At 40.2% G+C, this 23,026-nt stretch overlaps 1 protein-coding gene across 5 annotated transcripts in view; it reads right to left on the bottom strand.

Annotated features, from left to right (window-relative positions):
* Prtfdc1 (phosphoribosyl transferase domain containing 1) overlaps positions 1 to 23,026 on the bottom strand; it is a 99,362-nt gene that overhangs the window by 28,340 nt on the left and 47,996 nt on the right. For all 5 annotated transcript variants that reach the window (XR_013088428.1, XM_076831561.1, XM_076831560.1 and 2 more), the window contains exon 4: positions 2,926 to 2,991. Coding sequence is in view for 4 of the 5 variants with exons in the window: in XM_076831561.1 (XP_076687676.1) it covers positions 2,926 to 2,991 (66 nt within the window). In the remaining variant the exon portion in view is untranslated. The remainder of the gene's footprint in view (positions 1 to 2,925; positions 2,992 to 23,026) is intronic.

The following is a 23,026-nucleotide window of genomic DNA, read 5'->3' as shown; positions in this document are numbered from 1 at the left end:
ACAACAAATTAGGGAAGGCCTCCAGTATTGAAGGAGATATTTAGACTGACATCTGAAGGGCAGGAAGAAAACAGAGACCAGAGAGAAGCCACAGATTGTCCAACGTCTTGGCAGGAAGGAGTTTAGTCAGTGCTGCAAGGAGGGGTTCAGTGATGCACAAAGATGTGCTGTGGAGAGTCAGGGCCAGATCACACAGGCTACGGTAAGGAATTTGGATCATATTTGCAGAAGCACTGGGAGTAGGGTTGCCAAGTAAAAACAGAAAATACCCAGCTACCTCTGAATTTTAGGTAAACAATAACAATTTTTTTTTTAGTATAAGTATATACCAGATATTGCATGGGACATACTTAAGCTAAGTAGGCATGGGGTATCTTTTACTAAACCTTTGTTCATTATTTAAAATTCAGATTTAACTAGGCATCTTTTGTTTTGTTTTCACTGAGTCTGACAACCCTAATTAAGAGGCCATTGAATGGTTTTCAGTTGGCAAGTGATGGAATCAATTTGCATTTTGAAAAGATCCCTTTGGATGCTTCTGGGAGAATAGTCTGGAGGGTAGTGAAAGTTAAGTGAAGGTAGAAGTTCAGGGACCCTAGTTGCCGTAGAGCATCTGAGAAGACGGAGAGAGGCGGCCTCACCGTGGAACATCAGTGCCTCTCAAGCCTTGATGTAGAAAGCAATCATCTGGGGATCTGGTTCAAATGGAAACTTTAATTCAGCAGGTCTGGAGTGGGGTCTGAGATCCTGCATTTCCAATAAGTTCTGACATGGCTCTAACCTGCTGGTTCTCAGACTAACGGTCAGCAAACTATAGCCTGTGGGCCAAATCTGGCCTTGCTGCCTATTTTTGTAATTAAAGTTTTATTGGAATACAGACACATCCATTTGTTTGCATAGTGTCTAGATGGCTGCTTTATACTATAACAGCAGAGCTGAGCAATTTTAAGAGAAAATGGCGAAAATATTTACTATCTGGTCCTTTACAGAAAAAATTTGCTGATCTCTAACCTGAAATTTTGAGTAGCATGGGTCAAGACTTGGGTGACAGCCAGGGAGATGAGAGGAGTGGACAGATTCGATATATTTGAAAGCATATGGTATGGCCTGCATGGCTCATCTAGCATTCCCCTCTGATGGGAGCTGGGCACCTGGAACTGCACAGTCACTAAACTTGAGTTGCTGGGACAGTTGAGAACCTGGCTAATCAGGGTTGATTCATCTTAGAAATATTTACCTGGTGCATTCTAAGCCCAAGGAGTTCTATTTGGCACATACTTAAACATATATAGATGTGCACCTATCCATACACAGAGAATGTAAAGGTACAGCTCAATGGTACCCAGGAACCTGGAAGAAATAATTTGTCATGTCAGCAGAAAATTAAAGTAGCTTCCTGCTTGTATGTGCCTGGTTTTCCAACTCTTCTCCCTGAACATTCACAATCTCTGCTTTCCCACAGGGGTCTTTGCAGTATTCACAGGAGGAAATGACAAAGCACAGAGCTGTCACCCCTTCTGCTCACTCCATCCCTAGGAAGAAGCTACCCTTTTCTCCATCCATCCCCCAACCCCATCTCTTAAAGGGAATATCCAGTGCTCAGGAGAAAAATCACTTTAAAAAGGGAGGAGGGGGCACAATTCTATGTGCAATATTTTTTCTTGGCATTTACTGGGGACAGACCTCAGCAAAAGCACAAGGCAAGATATTTCCCTTGTGTAATAAACCTGTAAGGTAATGTCACACAACAAAGTACTAATGTGACTTACCATTTAAAGACCACACTCCAAGATTGTATAAGGTTATGAATTTCTGGAAATTGCTTGGAGTATTTTAGCTTTCTAGGATATTGTAGTAACATCAAATGATGGTCTGGCAATACATTAACATTATCAAGTTAACTGCAATTGCTATGGAACAAAATTTACTATTAGATGACAATTTAATACTTGGAGCTGCCAATGTTGTCTCCTGAGTAAGGGGAAGCAGGCTGTTTTGCAATCAGAGTCTTTGTGGTTCTGTAGCATTCCCATTATGATACATATTTTTATTAAATGTGGTTGCTACTCTTTGTTTCCCATCTGGAGATTGTGTAACAATAACAACCACAAGTATGAGAGATTAAGCTTGTGTAATAGACTGATCCATTTGACTTAGAAAGCTGAATGTGTTCAGGGATAATGAATACAAGATAGGTCAGTACAGGTGAACAAAAACAAATTCTGCTTTGGTAGTGGCTTTCATTCACAGTAAATTTGCATTTCAAATCACATTTCACAAAGATCATCTGCTTTATGAAACAACTCTTCCTTCCAATTTAAGTATTTATGTCAGAATCCAAATAGTCTTTTCACTTCATAATTAGGTATTAGCAGCTTTGGAACTCCAAGTTAAAATTGGAAGTGTTTTTTTTTTTTTTTCCCCATAATCTAATAGATTACTTTATACTATTAGGAGAAAAAAAAAGGCAAAGACCTAAAATTTGTGTTCTCAAATTCTTTTTTCTTTCCTCCCTCAATTTTGCACATTTCAACAAACTTGTTTAAATGTCTTACTATGTAGTGCCTAGGTGTTGAGGCATAGAGTAGAGATAAAAAGCAGACAAATATTCAGAAACCTTCCTTTTCAGAAAGAAGATGCCTGAAAGGACAAGCAAGAACAGAGCAAGGAGGGCCAGGATTTTTGTTGTCTGAAATAAGACTGGAATTGGAAGCCTGGAGAAGGATTAGGTCTGCCTGTGTCCTGGAAACCTTCTAAAAAGCATGTTTTAGAAGGAAGAAGTCATTAAAAGGATTCATACATCTATTTGCATGAATTAGGAAACCCGGGAGAGTATCTGAAATGTATTGCAAGTGCTAACCTGAAATGAAGGTCACTGATATCCCCAGACATCAATGTGTACTGAGCAGAGTTACATTAACAAACCTTTCCAGCCAGTGTTGAAAGATCCTCGCCTCCAATTATCTGCATCTCGCCCATGGATTGATCATTCTACAGAAAAAAAGAAGATGATGATAATATTTTATTGCCAAAAAAAAAAAAAAAACAACCTTTAAAGCATATTTCCCATGTACCCAGTGACTAGATTGCTTCTTACAAATACAGCACAAATAGCTAGCACAGACTCATGGTTGCCTATGGTTACCAAGAGCCACCCTCCTGCACTGTGCTTGAGACAAAGCCTCTAATGACTGGCAGCCAGAGACTGAACGTGGAGGGGGATGGAGAGCACAGAGGGAAAAAATAAACCTAATTTTGAAGTAAAACGTAATAAAAGGTGTTGGAACCTGTCCTGAGGCAGACAGAATGGGAGAAAACAGTCAGACTCTTGGACTTTCCTGAGGTGGAGGGGGCTGGGGAAGCCCTAGGAGTGGTAAAGCATTGGTTAATAAGCCCTAGTTATGGCCCTGCGGTAGAAACCAATCAGATTCTGGTTCCCTGAGAGACTGAGGCCTCCTCTACTCCTTGCCCTTGGAGATCCAGCCCCTGATTTGATGTCAAGGGCAATTCTAACAGGCTGTGGAGCCAAGAAGTACTGCACTTAGACCTTCTGACATAAATGACTAAGCCTCAGGAAATTTCTGCAATTCCGGGAACATAAAACCCAGAATCATACTTAGAAGACTTTTTAATTCAAATCCTCTTAGGATTTATGATTATTTGCTTTCACAATGTTTATGCATAGTACATTATCCTTCCCTAATAAAACCTCTTAAAACAAACAAAAATGGATTATTATATAGTGAGGATCACAATAGAACAGAGACAAAACAGGAAACAGAAGTGGTAACTTGTCTTCTGCCTCGATATAGACACACATGAAAGGCACTGAAGCAGATAGACTCAGGCAGTCTGCTTCACGACCAAGCAAGAATGTGGTGATGTTGCAATTCCTCCATCCCAACAATAGCCTCCGGGCAAAGACAATATAGGCACCATATGTGCATCGTGCTGATCCAGGAAACGTCTTTGGTTATTGGTGTAAACAGTTGTTCCTTTTGCCAGTTCAGCCCTATCCTCCCTAGTCCTGGCAAGGAGGCCTTCCCTCTTTCTGGAGGAGCCCATTCCACACGGTTCTGTTAGGGCCACCTATGCAGACCAACCAGCCATGCCCCAGGCTCTACTCAAACTCTTCCTTTCCAGCCACTTCCCTTAGGAATTTTCCTGGATTGGTTCAAATTAGATTCTGTCCCTTGCAACTGAGAATCATAGAATCTAGAGGTACAGTTACTTTGCCAGGTTATTGGTCATCTGGGAAGAGAAGATATAGTCAAACCACTAATTTGACAGTTTTGACAATGAAACAATTTTATCTTTTTACCTTTTTGATCAAAAGGGTGGGGGGGAAAGACCTTAAAAGGTTTTTTTTTTTTACTTCTACATGGTAAAGCATTTCTCCTTACTGCAGAGGACTGGAGCGAATGCATAAAGGTAAAGACAGAGGCTTATCCTATATCACCTAGTAGCGCATCCTGGAGGGGACCCACTAAATTAGATTAAAACCAATCATCTTCTTACGGGAACTGATCTGAAAGGGAGAAAAGTCACAGAATATCCAAGATTCACTGATCCTTGGCTGTTTTTGAACAGGTGAATATGATCTTATATCCACAAGCAAGCAGTCAAACAGTGGTTAAGAACTTGTCAAAAATGTCAAAGAAAAACATTGCTTTATTAATTCTAGAGCAGGACTTAACGTGCGTGGGAGGAATATCTGCATATTAGACCAAACTATGTTGTTACTAGCAGCAGGAAAAAATAAAATTTCAATACCTCCAGGGGACTGGGGTATACAGAACTGGATACAAGTACTAAACCACAAGTTTAATGTAACCAATGAGACTTACTCTGCCAGATCAGAGTAAATTTCACAATAATTCTACTGTTTTCATCTCCATTCTATTGACTATATATCCCCAATCAACTGGTTTTTCTTTTTCTTTTTTTTTTAGTTTGTTAAAAACAAAAACTAGATATCGGAAAGCTAAATAATGTGTTCAAAGTTATACAGTTAGTCTGTCATCAAGAAAGTCTTATTTACAAAGGCCTTCCATAGTCTCTTTCTAATATGTTCTAAGTATTAGATTTGTTGTTATTAACCCATCTGAAACTTATATCTTCTGAGAGTGTATATAGTTAATTATCTCATTATCATTTACTGAATTGTTTACTATTTTCCCTACTGGTTTGAAATGTCATTTTTATCATATCATGCTCATATAGGGTGACTTTCTATATTCTTCGGATCAAACATGCCTATTCTAACATTAATTAATCTGTCCAATGAATTAATGTAACTTTTCATTATATTATAAATAGAAAATAATAATCTAACCTATCTATTCCAACACTCAGACTATATTTTAAAAATTATCATAGCTTTCTAATATGTCTTAATATCTGGTAGGGTAAATCTCATTATTTTGTTGTTCTAAAAAACTGTCTTGGTTACTTTAATACTTTTGTCTTCCTGCCTGGTGGGTTGTTTTGAAGACAAAATGAATTCATCCATATGGAACCCTTAGAACTGAGCAGGACACATGGTCTGTGCTCAGCACACCAGACACTCAGTTTTATAGTTTAGGTCTTAAGTGTCCCTGTGTGTTAAAGGTTTGGTCCCCTGTGTGGTATTATCAGGAGGTGGTGGAACCTTTAAGAGGTGGGGCCTAGTGGGAGGTCTTCAGGTCATCAGTGAGGCATGCCTTTTAAGGAGCTAGTGGGACCCCATTCCTTCCTCTTTCTTTCTTTCTTTCTTTCTTTCTCTTCCTGTTCATAAGATGAGCAGGCTTGCTCTGCCACATGCTCCCACCATGATGTGCTGCCTTACTATAGGCATCAAAGCAATAGGGTCAAATGATCGTGAACTGAAACCTCTAAAACTGTGAGGCAAAATAAACCTCTTGTCTTTATAAGTTGACTGTCTCAGGTATTCATGATCATAATTGAAAGCTAATACACTCAGTAAATATGATTGATTAACTTCTTTCTATTCTCCCTTCCTACCCAGGGAAACGGGTAACTCCTTAGTCCTCCACAGGTACACCAGAGTGGGAGCTCCCTCCGTTCAATGATCCCATAAAAGCAAGCCTGTTGTCTCCTGCAGGGATGTGAAAGGGGACTTAGAGGTCCAGCCTCTCCATTCCCAGCTTTCAACAAACTTCAGTGCTCTCATTCCATTAGGCCCTCATCTAAGAACCTGGGGACTCCACCCCTGAGCCTTTCGGGAATTCTGGGGAGCCACTCCCCTACTGGTCATTGACATTCCCTCCAAAGACATTTAGAGAATCATTTGCTCAATTCTGCTGAGTCAGTGCTCTTCATTCATCAGTTTCCCCTTTTAAGTAATGTTGACATCTCTTGTCCATGGAGGTTTTCTCTCTCTCCTTTTTGTCTTATTTTTTTACTTAGTTCAGTGGGGTTTCAGGAGGGAACGAAGTCAGTTGTATGTATCCAATCCTCTGTCTAACCATGATCTCTTTGTAATGGTTCAAAACTATCCTACATTCCTAGGATTGGTGTTTGTTTTAGACATTTTTTTTTTTTTTAATGGTCCTGGGATTGAACTGGGGTCTTGCGTGTGCTAGGCAAGCACTCTACCACTGAGCCACATGCCCAGCCCAATATCATTAGTTTTGATTTAATAATATTTTATTTGGAATTATTCATCTTTTTTTCTTTTTTTTTTTTTTTTTTTTTGAGGGCGGTACTGGGGATTGAACTCAGGGGTACTCCATCACTGAGCTACATCCCCAGCCCTATTTTTTTTTTTTTTGTATTTTATTTAGAGACAGGGTCTACACTGAGTTGTTTAGTGCTTCACTTTTTGCTGAGGCTGGCTTTGAACTCATGATCCTCCTATCTCAGCCTCCTGAGCCGCTGGGATTACAGGCGTGTGCCTATTCATCTATTTTCATAAGTAAGACTGGACTGCAATTTTCTTTTGCTCTCTTTGTGGATTTTTAGAGCCAAGTTGTACTAGCCTCACAGAATAGATTGGGAGGTTTTTGTCTTTTTTTTTTTTTTTTCCTGCTCTGGAAGAGTTTTTAACAAATGGATTATCTGTTTCACTAAGGTTCTGTTCATCTCTAGTTTACAAATGAGGAAATTGAGACAACAAGGGTTTAGGAAGCCTTCCAAAGAGGTGCTAATAGTCAGTGAAGGAACCCAATCCACACTAGATTTGCCTGGCTTACATTATTCAGTTGTAACCTTATCCTTTCCCACCCCAATATTTCTAGAAAAACGGAACACCAAGTGAGTGTATCTCTGAGAGTAGCGTGGAGATGGAGTGGGCCTGGCTGTAATAGTGAAATAAGGCACAACGACTGCAATGGCTAGGAGAAATCAACATCTTGAGAGAAATTCTGGTCCTTGAGGGTACACACTCAAGAAAATTCCTGCCATTTAGTTTAGACATCCTTGGAAGAAATATTTTGGAAATTACTAGTTTCGGAGACCTGATCTTTAGATACTGCATAGAACATGCCCAAACAGCTCAGCAGGTAAGACAGTTCCTCATATAGAGAATTTGGATAGTTTAGATAATGCTTAAAAAACTGAGGAAGAATAACTATTGTGAATATCATGTCCTTTTCCTTTCCTAGAAGAGAAAAACCAAACAAAATAAACAAACAAAAGAACCACTCTACTTCTTTTTTTTCTGGAGTCAGAGCTACTTGCTTCAAAATTGACATGCTCAAAAAAGCATTTTCAGTTTTCTCCACCTCCAGAGACACCTTAACTTTGCTTCTCCTGCCCCTCACACCCTGCTATTCATCCTAAACCTTCCTCCTGTGCCTAGTGAAGTCACTGGTATTCTCTATCAAATGGACAGAGGTGCAACACAGAAACCCAAACATTTCATTGTAGAAGTTTTAATGGGATGGGTACAGTGAGTGGGCACACCTGTAATCTCAGCGGCTCGGGAGGCTGAGGCAGGAGGATTGCAAGTTCAAATCCAGCCTCAGCAACTTAGTGAGGCACTTAGCAACTCAGTGAGACTCTGTCTCAAAATAAAATATAAAAAGGGCTGGGGATGTGACTCAGTGGTTAAGAGACTCTGGGTTCAATCCCCAGTTACCCACTTCCCCAAAAGAAGAAGCTTTAAGGATCAAACTGGAGAGCTTCTAATTAAAATGTTGCAAAGGCTCAAACTGATTTAAAAAACAAACAAACAACAACAACAACAACAACAACAACAAAACTCAGAACATTGGATACCAAGCAAGATAATCAGACAGGTGAATTGGTTTCAGTTTCCCCAGCTGTCCAAGTAGTGGTTGGTGTAGGACATGACTCTTGGCTGGGTCCCTTAGTCCTTTAAGCTGCCTGGGGTGACAATGTACAGAGTGAAGAGCAATGTACAGAGGGGCTACCATGTTTGTACTGGGTCCTTGCTTTAGCAGCTCCACTTGTCTCTGTTGTGTTTATTGGATTCAGAGGAAGACACTGGGCAGGAATGTTCTGCTACCAAAATAACTAACTAAATAAGTTTGAAAACTATCATGCTAAAGTTTCTCCTCTCCACCCCAAAAGTGACTTACCTTTTTTAAAATTTTCTATTCACTTAAATCTTTTTGATCTGACATCACTTTTGTTTTGAAACTAATTCTTACTATCTCTGCAGAGTGAATCACGAGAAAGGAGAATATGGAGATAAAGAGAAGAGCAAGCTGGTGTCCATATACCCTGGGACCTGAATGTCTGGGTTCCTGGCACAACTCCACCTTTCATTAGGTATATGACCTTGAGGAAGTGATTTAAACTCTCAGGGTTTTAGTTTCTATGTAGAAAAGAGTATATTCATAGTCTCTACCTCAGAGGATTATTGGGAGGATTAAATGAATTAATATGCATTAAGCACTCAGGAAAGGCCTGGCACTCTTCTACTTTGTGAACAGTACACAAAGTATGCCTTGACTTCTTGCCATCTACCTTTGGTCTTAGAAATAGGCACATCTGCTTTGTTTCCTAACCTTGGCTTTGTGACTTGTTCTTTGTTCATTCACATTGCGAATACATGTAAGCCACGTGCTCTGTGGTTGGGGTTTACTGTGTCTGATGGCAACATAGGAGGAACGTGGTTAAGATAGACTGATGTACTTCCAGTGCCACTCTGTATCATGGCTCTTGCCTTGTTGGGAAAAGCCCATCTCTGTGTTTTCTTGGGGTTTCTCAGTGACTGCCTGGTTCCCACACTGCAATGTCTGATACTTTTCAAGTGGACCATTTGGTGGGTATAATTGCCATCATTTCACTTGGCTGTTTTCATCAATAGACAGAAGCCACCTGGAGATCAGGCTGTGACCCATTTTTGTACTTAGCAGCATGTATCAGATTCATGTTGGTCATTCTGAAGAGCCACGGGTAGTCAGTAGAAAACGGAGTTGACTGGAAACTGCTCTACAAGATGGTGGTAGGAGAGCTGAGGCTGTATCTCAGTGTTAGAATGTGTGCTGAGCATGCACAAAGCCCTGGGCCTGATCCCCCTGCACTGCATTAAAAAGGGATACTGGGGGTGTAGTTCAGTGGTCTAGCCCTTACAGAAAATGTACAAGGCCCGGGGTTCAGTTTCCAGCACTGCAGAATAAAAAAGGAAAGATGGCAATGGAAGATATTGGATAGGAAATGAGCATGGGTGGCCTAGTTCCTGAATTTCCAGTCCCTGCTACATTTTCAATTTGGAGATCATAACATTCTTCCCTAAAAATCTATCACTTAAGAAAATTTAAAATAGATTTATGCTACTTGTCAACAAAAAAACCTTGACTAAGATAGAACTCTAATTTGTAAGAAAAGTCATAAATATGCATAAATTCTGATAATTACAGAGTTACCCATTCCTTGTGACCACCATAGGCTACGGTAGGCCCTGGGAGTGCCAGCACCCAACACACTGTTCTGTCTCCATGTTCTTGCTCATGCCACATACTGCCATCTTTCTCCACATGGACAATTCTTACTTTTTCTTTAAGACTTAGTTTTGGCATCTTCTCTTCTAGGATGTTTTCCTGGAATCCCCTGGACTTCATCTGCATCTGTGTCCCAATAACACTCTATGCATATCTGGATGTTAACAAACCATGACTGAAAATTTCTCTGAATGTAGCAATTGCCAGGGGAAGGAAAAATTCCAGCACTGCTGCCTATTTCCATCAGAACTGTCTCCCCTGTGGCTGGCACTTTGTCTCTCATTCAGTGTGTGCTGAGCCTTCCTGAAGCACCTGAGCATACATGTTCAGTACATTTTTAATTCTTCTGCCCCTACCCACTTTAAATGTGAAGTGTTTGCAAGCAGCCCTTGATTTTTCTTGTTTTAAGTTCTTATCCCAGACCTCTGAAGGAAGCTTATTGCTCAAAGGGAGACAGAGGGAAAAAAAAAAAAAAAAAAAAAAAACACCCTCAAAATTAAAAAAAAAATACATAGGAGATAATATCTGTGAAGAATTGAGGATGGCCAGGCATGATGGTGCATGCCTATAATCCCAGCAGCTCAGGAGGCTGGGGCAGGAGGATTGCGAGTTCAAAGCTGGTCAGCAAAAGCGAGGTGCTAAGCAACTCAGTGAGATCCTGTCTCTAAATAAAATATAAAATAGGGTTGGGGATGTGGCTTAGTGGTCAAGTGACCCTGAGTTCAATCCCTGGTACCCACTCCCCTCAAAAAGTTGAGGAACAGAAACAAAGCTGACTTGACCCTCTTGGAAGATGGGAAGATGAGTAACACAGATCTTCCTCTGTTATACCTGAGTGATTTCCATTTACTTATATATCATTATTCTCATTATTGTTATTTCATTACCTTTCTTCCCAATCTCCTTAATATTTTTGAAACTTAAATGCAAAAAACTGTGAATTTTAAACATTAAAATATGAAAGTATGAATTATTGATATTTTAATATCAGTAATTACATTGGCTGATTCATAAAGGATGTAGTTTTAAAGACAGACTAGCATTTTTCACCAGAAAAACTATACCTATGTTAGTGCGTACAATGTAGTTCATTGGAAAGTACGCATCCAATTTGTACTCCCTGACTTTGGTGTGCCTAACTTTGCAAAAGCGATGTGAATTTCTGCAACGACAAAAATGGCTTTCTGCTTAGTGACAATGATTTATTAGTGTATTGTGATTGGTATTCTGCTCCACCCCGGCTCCAAAAGGGTACTGGTTAGCTGAGAGTAATCCCCATCCAACAAAGAAAGGCTCTTTTCTTTATGAGAAATAAAGGGATATTGGATCAAGAAGGGATCACAATGATATGAAGAGGATATAGGCTGATAGGAAGAATGAAGGGTCATCATGAAAGAGGAAAAAAGAGCGGAGGAGGGGAGCAGAATGGGCTTTACTCCGATTGTGTTATAAAAGACCCCGGGAAAAAGGAAACTCAGTTTAAAAACAGATTCGGAGACTTTGCTTCACATGCACTTTTCTTGAAACCTTGAAGCAGGATATCCTTCTGTTTTGAACCTTGGTATGGACTTCTTGTTTTGATTTAAATTATGTTTTTCAATCATGGAGCAGGACAAACAAGCTGAGCCTCTTGACACATCGGAATGACCCTGAGGACTTCAGTCGAGTCTGTGTTTTAAAATGTAGATGGCCATGGGCCAGTGGTGACTCTTTCTGGAAAGACCACTTTCTGTGCCCAATTTCCCCCCTTGATAACCCAGGCAAGAATTCTTTCAAAAATAACCAGATGAACATTGTTGTTCAACAGCAATGAAATCTTAAACCAGCTCTCAGGAACTTGTTTTTAAGAGTGCTAGGGAATGGAATGGTGATCAGGAAGGATCAAAGGAAGGAACTAGAGGCAGAGCCCATGCTGGGAAACATCTAGGACGACACACCATTTTTTGGCACCAGACTAGATCTATCCTCATTCCCACCCAATTTTAGTCTGGGTCCAAAAAGTTCAGCTCTGCGTGTCATTTCTCACTTAAACTATATCTAAAGATGACCATGCCAGCAAAACGAAAGTCCAATTTTGTCACAGCAATGGGCAATCACCCCCAAAACCAGATCAGAGGGACCCTCCATATCACAAATTCCAAAACATAAAGGCGTCTTTTTACTTTGAAATTCTGTAACAGATTGAGCTAATGGGAGCTGGACAGGAGGGACATGTGTGTTGAAATGGGCCTCTCCCCTTCTTGCAGAGCCAAGTTTGTGGCTGATGGGGTGGTGGTGGAGAAAAGAACCACCTACCTGAGGTAGGACAGACAGAGGGAACAATACTTTCCAAATGGCCACCCTAAATCACCCAGGGCAGATGTCCTAACAGGCCAGGTTCCCAGATAATGGAGTTCCCTCCTGCTATGGCTCATTGGGCACAGTCTTGGAATCCAGGCATAGAGGAGAAGAACCTAGCTGCCCCAGACCCCTGAGGAGTGGAGAACTTCGGAGGATAGAATCCTGTATAGGCTCATTGATTCTGAATCCCTTCCTGGGTTTGGTGGGTCCAGTCCCCACCCATGAGCCCTGGTCTTCAGCTTATGCCCCACTCTTCCCAGCAGATGCATGGCTCCCTTCATGCTTAAAACCTGTGGGGATGAACCCTGCACCTTCAGTTAGTTTCTAGGTCAGGGGATCTGGGCAAAAAATAAGCCTGGGACCCTGGGCAAGGTTACTTAACATTTGGGGTAACATTGATATGCCTAGGGCAAGAATAGATGCAGATAAGTTTGCCCTGGCACATCAATGTTAGGACCAAGCCTGACTATTAGACTCAAGAGCTGAGCACTTATTAAGTACCAGGCACATCACTATCCTGAATCCTAAAACAAGCCTATGAAGTGTGATCCAGCAATTGTAGTCCTTGGTATTTATCCAAATGAGTTGAAAACTTATCTGCATTAAAAAAAAAAATGCTCATAGATGTTTGGAGCGGCTCTATTCATAAATTGCTAAAATGTAGAAGCAAGATATCCTTCAATATGTGGATGGAAAAATAAACTGTGACACAACCCGACTGTGGACTATTATTCAGCACTAATAAAAAATAAGCTATTGAGTCATGAAAATAAACAAAGGAAATATAAATGCATAATACAAAGTAAAAGAAGCCAACCTGAAAAGGCTACATACTGTATGAATCCAAATATGTGACATTCTGGAAAAGGCAAAACTATGGAGACAGTAAAAATAAAATCAGTGGTTACCAGGAGCTGGTGGGGAGAGAAATGAGGGAATAAGTAGGTCCCAGAGGATTTTTAGGACATTAAAACAATGCTCTATGATACAATATAGTGGATACATGTCATACAATTGTCCATACCCATAGAACCTACAACATCAAAAATGAACCCTAATGTAAACTATGGTCTCTAGAAGAATGACCTGTCAATGTAGGCTCACTGTTTATAAGGAACACACCACTCTAGTGCAGGATGTTGACAAGGGGGAGACTGTGTATAGGAAGGGGTGGGGAATATTTTAAAACATAGTCTGTTTCTTTATAAAAATCCTATGAGGTAGCAGGTACTATTATCACCTTAAATGTTAAGTAACTTTGCCCAAGGTCCCACAGCTAGAATGTGAAGTTACTGGAGCCAGAGATGAGATTAAGGAGCACCCCCACCCCACACCACCTGCCCTTGTCAATTGGTTCCAAAGTCTCCACCTGACCAGCACATTCTACAGCTTCTCTCTTGGTTCTGATCACAGTCTGCCTTTCCGTGTGACTGGACACTATATTCCCTCTCCTTCAGAGCTTCCTAATGTGCATGTCACCTGAGCAGACTGTGACTATGTAAGTCTTGGTGGGGCCCAAGAGTCTGCAATTCAACAGGTAATTGGGATACTGCAGGTCCACAGGCCACCCTCAGAGTGGCCATAGTTGATTCCACTCATGCCAATTTGCTGGCTAAGTTTGGAGTACACCCTGCATCTTATTATGTTTATACCCTACTGGTGTTCCCCCCTCCACCCAGAATGTCTCTCTGCCACATCTCTGCCAGTTAAAACCATAATCACTCTGAGACAGCCAAATTAAGGTCTACTTCATTGCAAACCATCACCTGAACTCTACCCACCCCTACTGTCAGTCAAAATTGATTCCTCCGCCAACCTGCTTCCTTCCCATTTAGCACCAATTATGCAGTATTCGTTACTTCCCGCTCGCATTAGTTACTTCCTGTTCATCATACATGCATCACTTCGGCTGCACCTTGAGGCGAGGGACTTTATATCTGCCTTCCCTACTGGTTCCTCAACACTGAGCAGCCTGGCTTTGACTTTAATTCACTCCTGTGCTCACCCCCTTTTCTTTTATGAAAAATAAAAGAGAAAAGCCAATTCAATAAATATCAGGTCTTAGTGAACAAAGCACTTTCTATATGGCATTTCAGTTGAACCTCAGAACAATTCAAAAGCATGGGTGTCACGGTCCCCAATCTATAGAAGAGGGGTCTAGTATCAGGGAGTGTAAGTAAAGGACAGGGCAAGATCTGAGCCTATCTCCATTACTACACCATGTTCTTTTCTATATACTAGGCATCAATGTATTCATTTTATATCTTGGTAAACTATAAAGTAAAATAATACATTTAATATACACCTAGAATGCTGTGGTATGTCTATGAAACTCAAAACAATCAAACTTAAAACTAGTCAATGATTTTTAGATTAAATGCAATCACAGAAAAAAGGAATTATTATTAATGACTGACTTAACCAATTAATCACTGGAATACTTTAGTAAACTTACTTAACTTCTCATACGGGCCTGATATGATCTGAATGTTTGTATCCCTCCCACATTTATGTGTTAAAACCTTATCTCAAATGGGATGATACTAAAAAGTGGTCCTTTTGAGGTGACGAGATCATGAAGGCAGAACCCTCATGAATAAAAAGAGATACTGGAAGGGGCAAGGTAGCAGTGAGAAGGTACCGTCTAGGAACCAGAAATCAATCTGCAGGTGCCTCTATCTGGGACTTCCGGCTTCCAGAACTGTGAGATATAAACTTCTGTTGTTTATAAGCCACTCCATCTATGGTATTTTGTTATAGCAATCTGAACAGACTAAGACAGTTCCTTACCTACTTCTCAAGTTAAAGTTAGGAGCAAATTACCAATATGTGTAAATGCTATGAAAAATGTAACAAACTTTCCAAGTGCAAAAAGAATTATTAATGTTATCTTTATGCATAATACAGAGCTAAAGGGAAAAGGCAATTTATGTGAAATATACTCAAAATAGGAAACTGGGGGAAGGCCAAATAACAAGTGTTTCATCTCCTGTTATTATTTTTAGATTTATGGTCTTTGGTTGAGCTTCTCCGGGTTTCTAATGAGACATGAACAAAATGTAAGAGGGTCAGAGAGTAGAATGCTTCTAGAACTACCTTTCATTTTTCAGAATAAGAAAAGATGGTTTATTTGATGTAGGCATGTTGATTGGCAGTGCAGGCTTGCAAATTCCTTCAGTATTAAGTCATGTCTTCAAAACTGGGTGGGGCGCTGAGTTATTAAATTTTTTCTTTCCCTCTGGAGGCCAGGGCTTGGAAAGCTGAAGGCTACATGTGAAATGAGTTGGGTGGTCTCGGGAAAATTCTGTGTAAACAGCATTGCTCATCTAAAAGTAGCACCAAACAGTGCACATCTGTCTGTCCATATTATCCAAGCAAAATCTGGACTCCATTAATGTGCCTGAAGAATAAATTATTCTCTAATAAATGTTTTTGTAATCACAGTGAAAAGGAAGCTTCAGGACACCAAAGGAAATGAGACTGCTGTACCAATGTGTTGGCGGAAGCCTGGAAGAGGAGTGGGAGAAGGAAGGAGACCACAGCTGTGTCTGACTTAGAAGGGCTGGGCCTTCTATAAAACGGGAAAGGCGGTTCCTGGTAAGTGGCTCCTGTATGGTGCTTAGTGTAGCATGCCAGCGAGAAATGCAAAGTGCCCTTGAGAGGCAGACTCTGCTCTTGGCTTTGTGTAATAATCTAAGAACAGCACCTCAATAGATATTCAGTGGAGGCTACTGACCAGATACCCTCTGTGTTATGAAGGTCAAGAACGACCACAGGATATGGCTTCATAAGGGCACCTGGGCTGTATTGTTTGTGCATCCAGGTATTGTTAGTACATAAAATGCCTACTCCCTTCTGCCCCTATCAAATATGTGTTGTCATTGGCTGATGAGCACAAGGTCCTTCGTTTTATATAGAGGGAAGGAGAAGTTTAATTGAGTCAGGAGTGGCTGGGAAGGGAGAATAGGAGGATAAAGGGACCTATAGACTCCTTTTGTGCTGTTTCCTTTTACAACAAACTGATTGAGCTACTTTCATCAGAGACTGGAAAATTTTGAGAGAGATTGCCAGGTGCAGTGGCACACACCTGTGATCCACCTTGATCCACCTGTAATCCCAGGGGCTCAGGGGGCTGAGGCAGGAGGATCCCAAGTTTGAGGTCTTCTTCAGTAATTAGTGAGACCCTAAGCAACTTAGTGAGATCCTGTCTCAAAATTAAAAAAATAAAAAGGTTGGGGGGGGGTGCTGGGGATGTAGCTCTGTGATTAAATGCCCCTGGGTTCACTCCACGGTACCAAAAAAAAAAAAAAAAAAAAAAAAAAAAAAAAAATTGAGAGATTAAAGCCAGAAATAAGGTATGTTCAGGACTATTTGGGGCCCCTGCTTCTGTGGGAAACCCAGCTCTGCTGTCAGAGGACTGGCAGCTTTGCAAGGATTCTTGTCACAGACGTGGTCACAACAATAGGCACTGTCAAGTAAAGATTTCACAAATGACCCAGATGAGACTCCTCAGGCAGAAACATAGAAAGCGGGAGCTGCAGTGGGGACTGGTAGAGAAGGTGGCAGGTATTTGGTGGTAACTGCAGCTCACACATGTGAGGACCCATTTGAGGACCCTGAGAAATAATGGGAGAATCACTGTTTGATTGGGAAGGTGGGAAAAGTTCAACCAAAATCAACCAAAATCAGTGTAGTTTGGGCATGCCCATAAATGGATCCAATTTTGTATTTACTGACTGATAACAAAGGCCAAAGGTTAATGCTACATGAAAGATGACATTGAATTTTAGAATTTCAGGTGTTTACTCTTACATGATCTTCCTTTGATTATGTAAAATTCATTTCCTCTAAAATTCAATGATATCCTTAACATAATGGGATTTGTGAAACTACTTCCTGATTGGAAGCTTGTCTTTAAATTAAATCATCAATTAATTTACTTTGCAGTGCTGGGCGATGAACCCAAGGCCTCATGTATGTTAGGCAGGTGCTCTACCTCTGAGCTATATCTTCAGCTCATATTTTCTCATTTCAAAACATTTGAAGAAAAAAATTTTACTATTGTTGTAGTTTGAGCATTTCATTATACTTTGAATAAGTCCCTGTGACTTCTGCTACTTGCCAAGATAGAATAACAAAAAACAGATTTACCCTCTTTCCTCCAAAAACAAGAAAAATAGAATCTATGAGACAGGCAACAATTGACAGCAATTTTTGAGAGTGATTACTCTAGCTTATTGTCTTGATAGAGCTTTCAGGCCACAACATAAAGAAGGAGAACTCAGGCAGTTCCCACAGACTGTCTGTGTGGAGGAGACAGAGCTGAGAGTCCAGGAGGACCAAGGTGGCTGCAATTCGGCCAACGAAGTACTAGACAGGAGAGAGCTGACCAGAAAGAGAATTCAGCAAAGTGCTCAGCAGACTGGCTGATGCATATGAGGAAAAGAAGCCTAGGAAAGAACACCCCAGCCCCCAAAGGATTGGAAGAAACAGGACTTGATACAAACAGGCCCCAGAATAATGCTTCTTCCCATGAGTACAGTACTCCGGAAGGTCTTGCCCCAGTAAGGAAGAAGAATAAGCCCTAGAGAGAGGATATGCTAAGGACCCACCTAAAGAATCAAAGAAGCAAAATCTAAAAGCATCAAATTACTTCCAAGTAACTTAACTGCAACCTAAACAAGGTTCAAAAATATTTATGGGAATAAGACAATATGTATCTGTCAAAATGCATATGAAAATATGCTCATCCTCACTGATTATTAAAGAAGTGCAAATCAAAAACCACAAGATAGCTGGGCACGGTGGCCCACACCTTTAATTCCAATAGTTCGGGAGGCTGAGGCAGGAGGATGGCAAGCTCAAAGCCAGTCTCTGTAAATTAGTGAGGCCCTAAGCAACTCAGTGGGACCCTGTCTTTAAATAAAAATACAAAAAAGGACTGGGGATGTGGTTCAGTGCTCCTGAGTTCAATCCCTGGTACAAAAAAAAAAAAAAAAAAAAAAAAAACCAGACAAAAACCCCACAAGATATCACCTCATGCCCATTAAGATGGCTACTTTTTTAAAAAGTGGAAAAAAAAAAAAACAGAAAAATAGCAAGTGTTGATAATGGATGCAGAGAAATAGAATGCCTGTGCACTATTGGAGGTCATGTAAAATGCTGCAGCCTTTGTGGCAAACAGAAGGGAGGTTCCTCAACAATAAAAATACTCTATCATATTATCCAGAAATCCTACTTCTGGGTATCTTTCCAAAAGATCTGAAAGCAGGATGTCAAAGAGGTATCTGCCCACCCACCCATTATTCATAATAGCCAAAGAGGGAACTCAAATATCTATCAATGGATGAACAGATAAACAAAATGGGACAAATGCCTATAATGGAATATTAGGAATATTATTCAATCTTAACAAAGAAGGAAATCCTGTCACACGTCACAAGGATGAACTCTGAGGACATTATGCTTAGTGAAATAAGCCAATCACAAAAAGATACTTATATACATTATCTGAGGTAGGTAAACTCAGAGAAACAAAAAGAAGAATGTAGTTTCTTGGAACTCAGAAGACAGGGAAATGGAGAATTGTTATTTAGTGGATAGAGTTCCAATATTGCAAGGTGAAAAAATTCTAGAGATCTGTCGCACAACCACATGAATACCCTCAACATGATTAAATCATGTAATGAAAAACAGTTACAATGTTAAATTTTATGTTGCGTGGGGTTTTTTTTTTAGCACAATTAAACATGATTTTAAAAATTCACCCCACATCAAAATACAATTCACAATGTTTGATGTCCAGTGAACGATTACCAGGCACACAGAGGCAAGAAAATGAGGAGAGGAATCAATCCATCCCATCGTAACTGACCCAGAACTGACCCAGTTGTTGGAATTAGAAGACAAGGACACTAAAACAGTTATTAGAATTGTATTCTGAGTGTTCAAACAACCACATTGGGAACTGCCATGTGACAGGAATGTGACAGGAATAGTGGGCAGGCCTGCGGCTGACAGTCAAAAATAAACAGGGACCTCAATCACGTGACCTCAGGAAAATGAATTCAGCCAACAACTGGAAGGACCTTTGTAGTAGATATGTTCCCTAACTGAATTTGTTTGGATGCAGCCAGCTGACAACCTTGAGTTCAGCCTTGGGAGACCCTGAGCAGAGGCCCCCACTACACTATGCCAGATTTCTGTCCCATGAAAACTGTGACATAATAAAGGTTTTTTGTCTTAATACATTAAGTTTGTGGAGATTGGTCATGCAGGAAAAGCAAACGAATACCACTGGACAGGATTCATTGCAGACTAGACACTGCAGAAGAAATGATTCGTGAGCCAGAGAAGAGAAATAGAGTCAGCAAAATGAAACACACGGAGAAAAAGAATGTTAAAAAATAAAAAAGATCTTCAGTGAGCTGTGGGATAACTTCAAGATGTGGCCCGATGTATAATGAGAATTCCTGGGAAAGGGAAGGGGTGAAGAAAAACTATCAGAAGAAAGAATGGCTATAAAATTTCCAAATTTGATGACAAGTATAAATCTACAGATCCAAGAAGCTCAACGGAGCCCAAGGACAAGTCATGTGAAGAAAACTATGTCAATCCATAAAATCCACGACAGTAGACTTTTGGCTAAAAATAATACAAGTGATAAGGTAGTGAACCAACACATTTAAAGTACTGAAAAGAAGATAGCCAACCCAGAAGTATTTACATAGCAAAGATACTGTTCGCAACTGAAAGTGAAATAAAGAAAACATTTCAGATAAAAGTTGAAGTAATTCATCACCAAGAAATGGGCACTACAAAAAAATGTTATAGGAAAAAAATCTCAGGCAGAAGGAAAACCATAGCAGAAGGAAATTATGGATATGCTTAAAAGGAATGAAGAGCATCAGAAATGATAATTACACATAAATGATTCTTCTTATAAATCTCTTTTTTAAAACAAATTTTTAATTTGAAAACAGTTTTAAACTTAGAGAAAAGAATCAATGTTAGTACAAAGGGTTGCTGTAAACCCCTCCCCAGTTTTCTCTACGTAAAACAGTCTTACATGACTGTGATACATTTTGCCACAATGAAGGGACTAACATTGATACACTATTACTTCCATTTCTCTTTCAGTCAGATGTCTGTTAAAAAGACAGATAGTTATAGGATCAGAATTTGGGTGGATTAACTGTGTACATATTAAAGAAAGAAAACTCACTTAAAATTCAAACAATTCAGAAGGAAACTATCCAAACTTAACAAAAAGGAAAAAATAAAGTTTTATGGGCCCATGTCTTAGTAAATAGTAATATATATTAATAAAGTCTTTGAAAACACTGATTCTTTTCATTTTCTTTCTTTCATTTTTAAAGTTTTTTAAAAGATGGACACAATATATTTATTTTATTTATTTTTATGTGGTGCTGAGGATCTAACCCAGGGCCTCACATTTGCGAGGCAAGCGCTCTACCACTGAGCTATAACCCCAATCTTAAAACTAGAAGAATATAAGTTTCATTAATTATAATAATGCTACTACAAATAATAACTAACCTAACCTTCATGGTGATGGATTTTATTTAATTGATTAAATAAATGATAGAAACGGAATGTGAACCTAGCCTCCCACATAGCAAAGTCCTCATGATTGACCATTATGTTCAACTTCAGGCAAGTGATTCAATCAATTCTAATCAACTTGGCAACGGTCCGTGGTCAAAAACGGACCCCCACAGGCTCCTAACTTATCATGTCTATTGGAAATACCATAGGGCAAGACAGAGGAAAAACAAAGCTGCCTGCCTCCTGATAACATTTCTGTGGCCCTCAGAGGAAGGATTAAAATAGGGCAGCTCTGCTAGTCTTTGGCTGTTGGAAGCTTACGCTGTGAGTCATGCTCTTGCAACTCTGCCTCCGTGGACACTGACCACTTAACCTTTACCCAGAGACTCCCCATAGGAGGCAAGGTGGGTTTGCTCTGTCACGGTCATATGCAGTGTGTGTGTTTTCTACTTCATGCTGTTCAGGGTTCTATGAAAGCACCTTGGGATCAATCCAGGCTTGTGGATGAAGCAACGTGGCCAACACTGGGTTCCTACTTGCCTGTATCTAGAGATGCCTCATTTTGAGGTTTTATGGATAATGTCACTTAAAAGGTTTCAGTGCTGAAAGAAGTTTAAAAACCATCAGCCTCGTAGGAGATACCGTGTAGCGTGAAGACTGTGGCTTTGGAGCTTGACAACTTGGGTTCAACCAGGTTGTGCTACTTATATACTGCATGCATTGGGCACATTAACTCTTCTGAGCCTCAAATACAGCCTGACCCTGGATGGGCATCAGAAAATGGTAGTGATGAGCTGGAGGAGGATCAGGTTAAAATTCAGAAAGAGAAGGCGAAATGCTTGTGGTTCGTGAGCTGAATAGGACTTGGGGTCTGGCTTCCTCTGGGTTTGAAATAAACAGAGAGGGGCTTACTTGTTATACAAGGTAAGTCTTCTAAAATCATAAAACCTCATGTGCCCTAGCAAAAAGTCTGTTCCTCTCTTATATAAGTGTGAAAACTAAGGTCTAGAGAAGTTATGCCTTGTATCAAATTTAAACTGGAAACCTGTATCCTATGAGCCACGATACTTCTATATCTCTGTAGGTTTTTTTTTTTTCTTTCTTCTGGGAATTTTTAAACTTTCTTATGCAAATAAATAAAGTAGTTTCCTATGTTTGAGTCAGAGTATGTGGGAGGTAGTGCACAGGAGGCCTGGTGTAAGCTTAGGGAAATAGTCCAGTTCTGGAATAAAAGTGAAAGGAAACCTAAAATCCTGGGAGGAGGGGAGAGAGGGAGGGCGGAAGGTGGGGTGGGAGAGAGAGCTGACTAAAAGATAAAAATCAATATTATAATGCAATTTTAAAACTCATCACAATAATAATTTAGTATGAACCTGTTATATAAAAAAAAAATTCTCACATAGTTTTCAGGCCACTTCAAGTTATGCAACACATATTTAATCTAAAAATAAAAGTAGTTCTTCCCCTTTCTTTCTTTCCCTGCAATGACACAGTGAAAATTCTCCAGCCTCCGCTGACCCTAACCCTTGTTACATTGTCACATTATGCTCATATCACATAAATACACGCAAGTCCTGGAAAACAGGAGTCTGGAATTCAATAGCAGGTGCTCTGAAGTCTTTAATTACGAAAAGTGGCCTGCCTTTGCTCAAAGCCTCCTCCTGAGAATCCCAGAGTTCACAAAGACCATCTTCTGACGTTGTCATGCTAGTTTTAGTCCGTTCCCAGTGGAAGGGGAGAAAAAGCAAATGTGCCTATTTGAAACCACCACAGAGGAAAGATAGGGTCATTCACACCTTCATGAGACGCACTAGGTCGTCCAGCACAGAAGACCCATCAGAAGGGGAAAGAGAGTCAAAATGTGTCCTGTGGAATCCAAGTCATTGCAAACACACAACAAAAGGACCAACTACTGTAGGCATTAAGATAAATAAATAAAAGTGAGAACCCTGCAAGTTAAAAGAAAATCTCCTCCTTGGAGAAGGCTAAAGGGCTTTTCAATCCCCCACCAGCCAAGCAAAATAAAGCAAAAATACTCCTGTTACCTGCTCTTATTTCTTAGGATGTTTTCTTGATAGCATTTTACCCCCCTCCCATCAGAATGAAGAAGGCTATTAGTACTTCGGATCAAAATTAGGCAATGTGATGTTTTGAGAAAACTCCTTGATGGCAGGAAACCCTGTTAGCATTTTGATAGAGTGAGTCAG

The sequence above is a fragment of the Callospermophilus lateralis genome, chromosome 13, assembly GCF_048772815.1.
Source record: "Callospermophilus lateralis isolate mCalLat2 chromosome 13, mCalLat2.hap1, whole genome shotgun sequence".
Taxonomy (NCBI): Eukaryota; Metazoa; Chordata; class Mammalia; order Rodentia; family Sciuridae; genus Callospermophilus; species Callospermophilus lateralis.
Note: the sequence above shows the minus strand (reverse complement) of the source record. Positions and strands in the feature narration are given on the sequence as shown.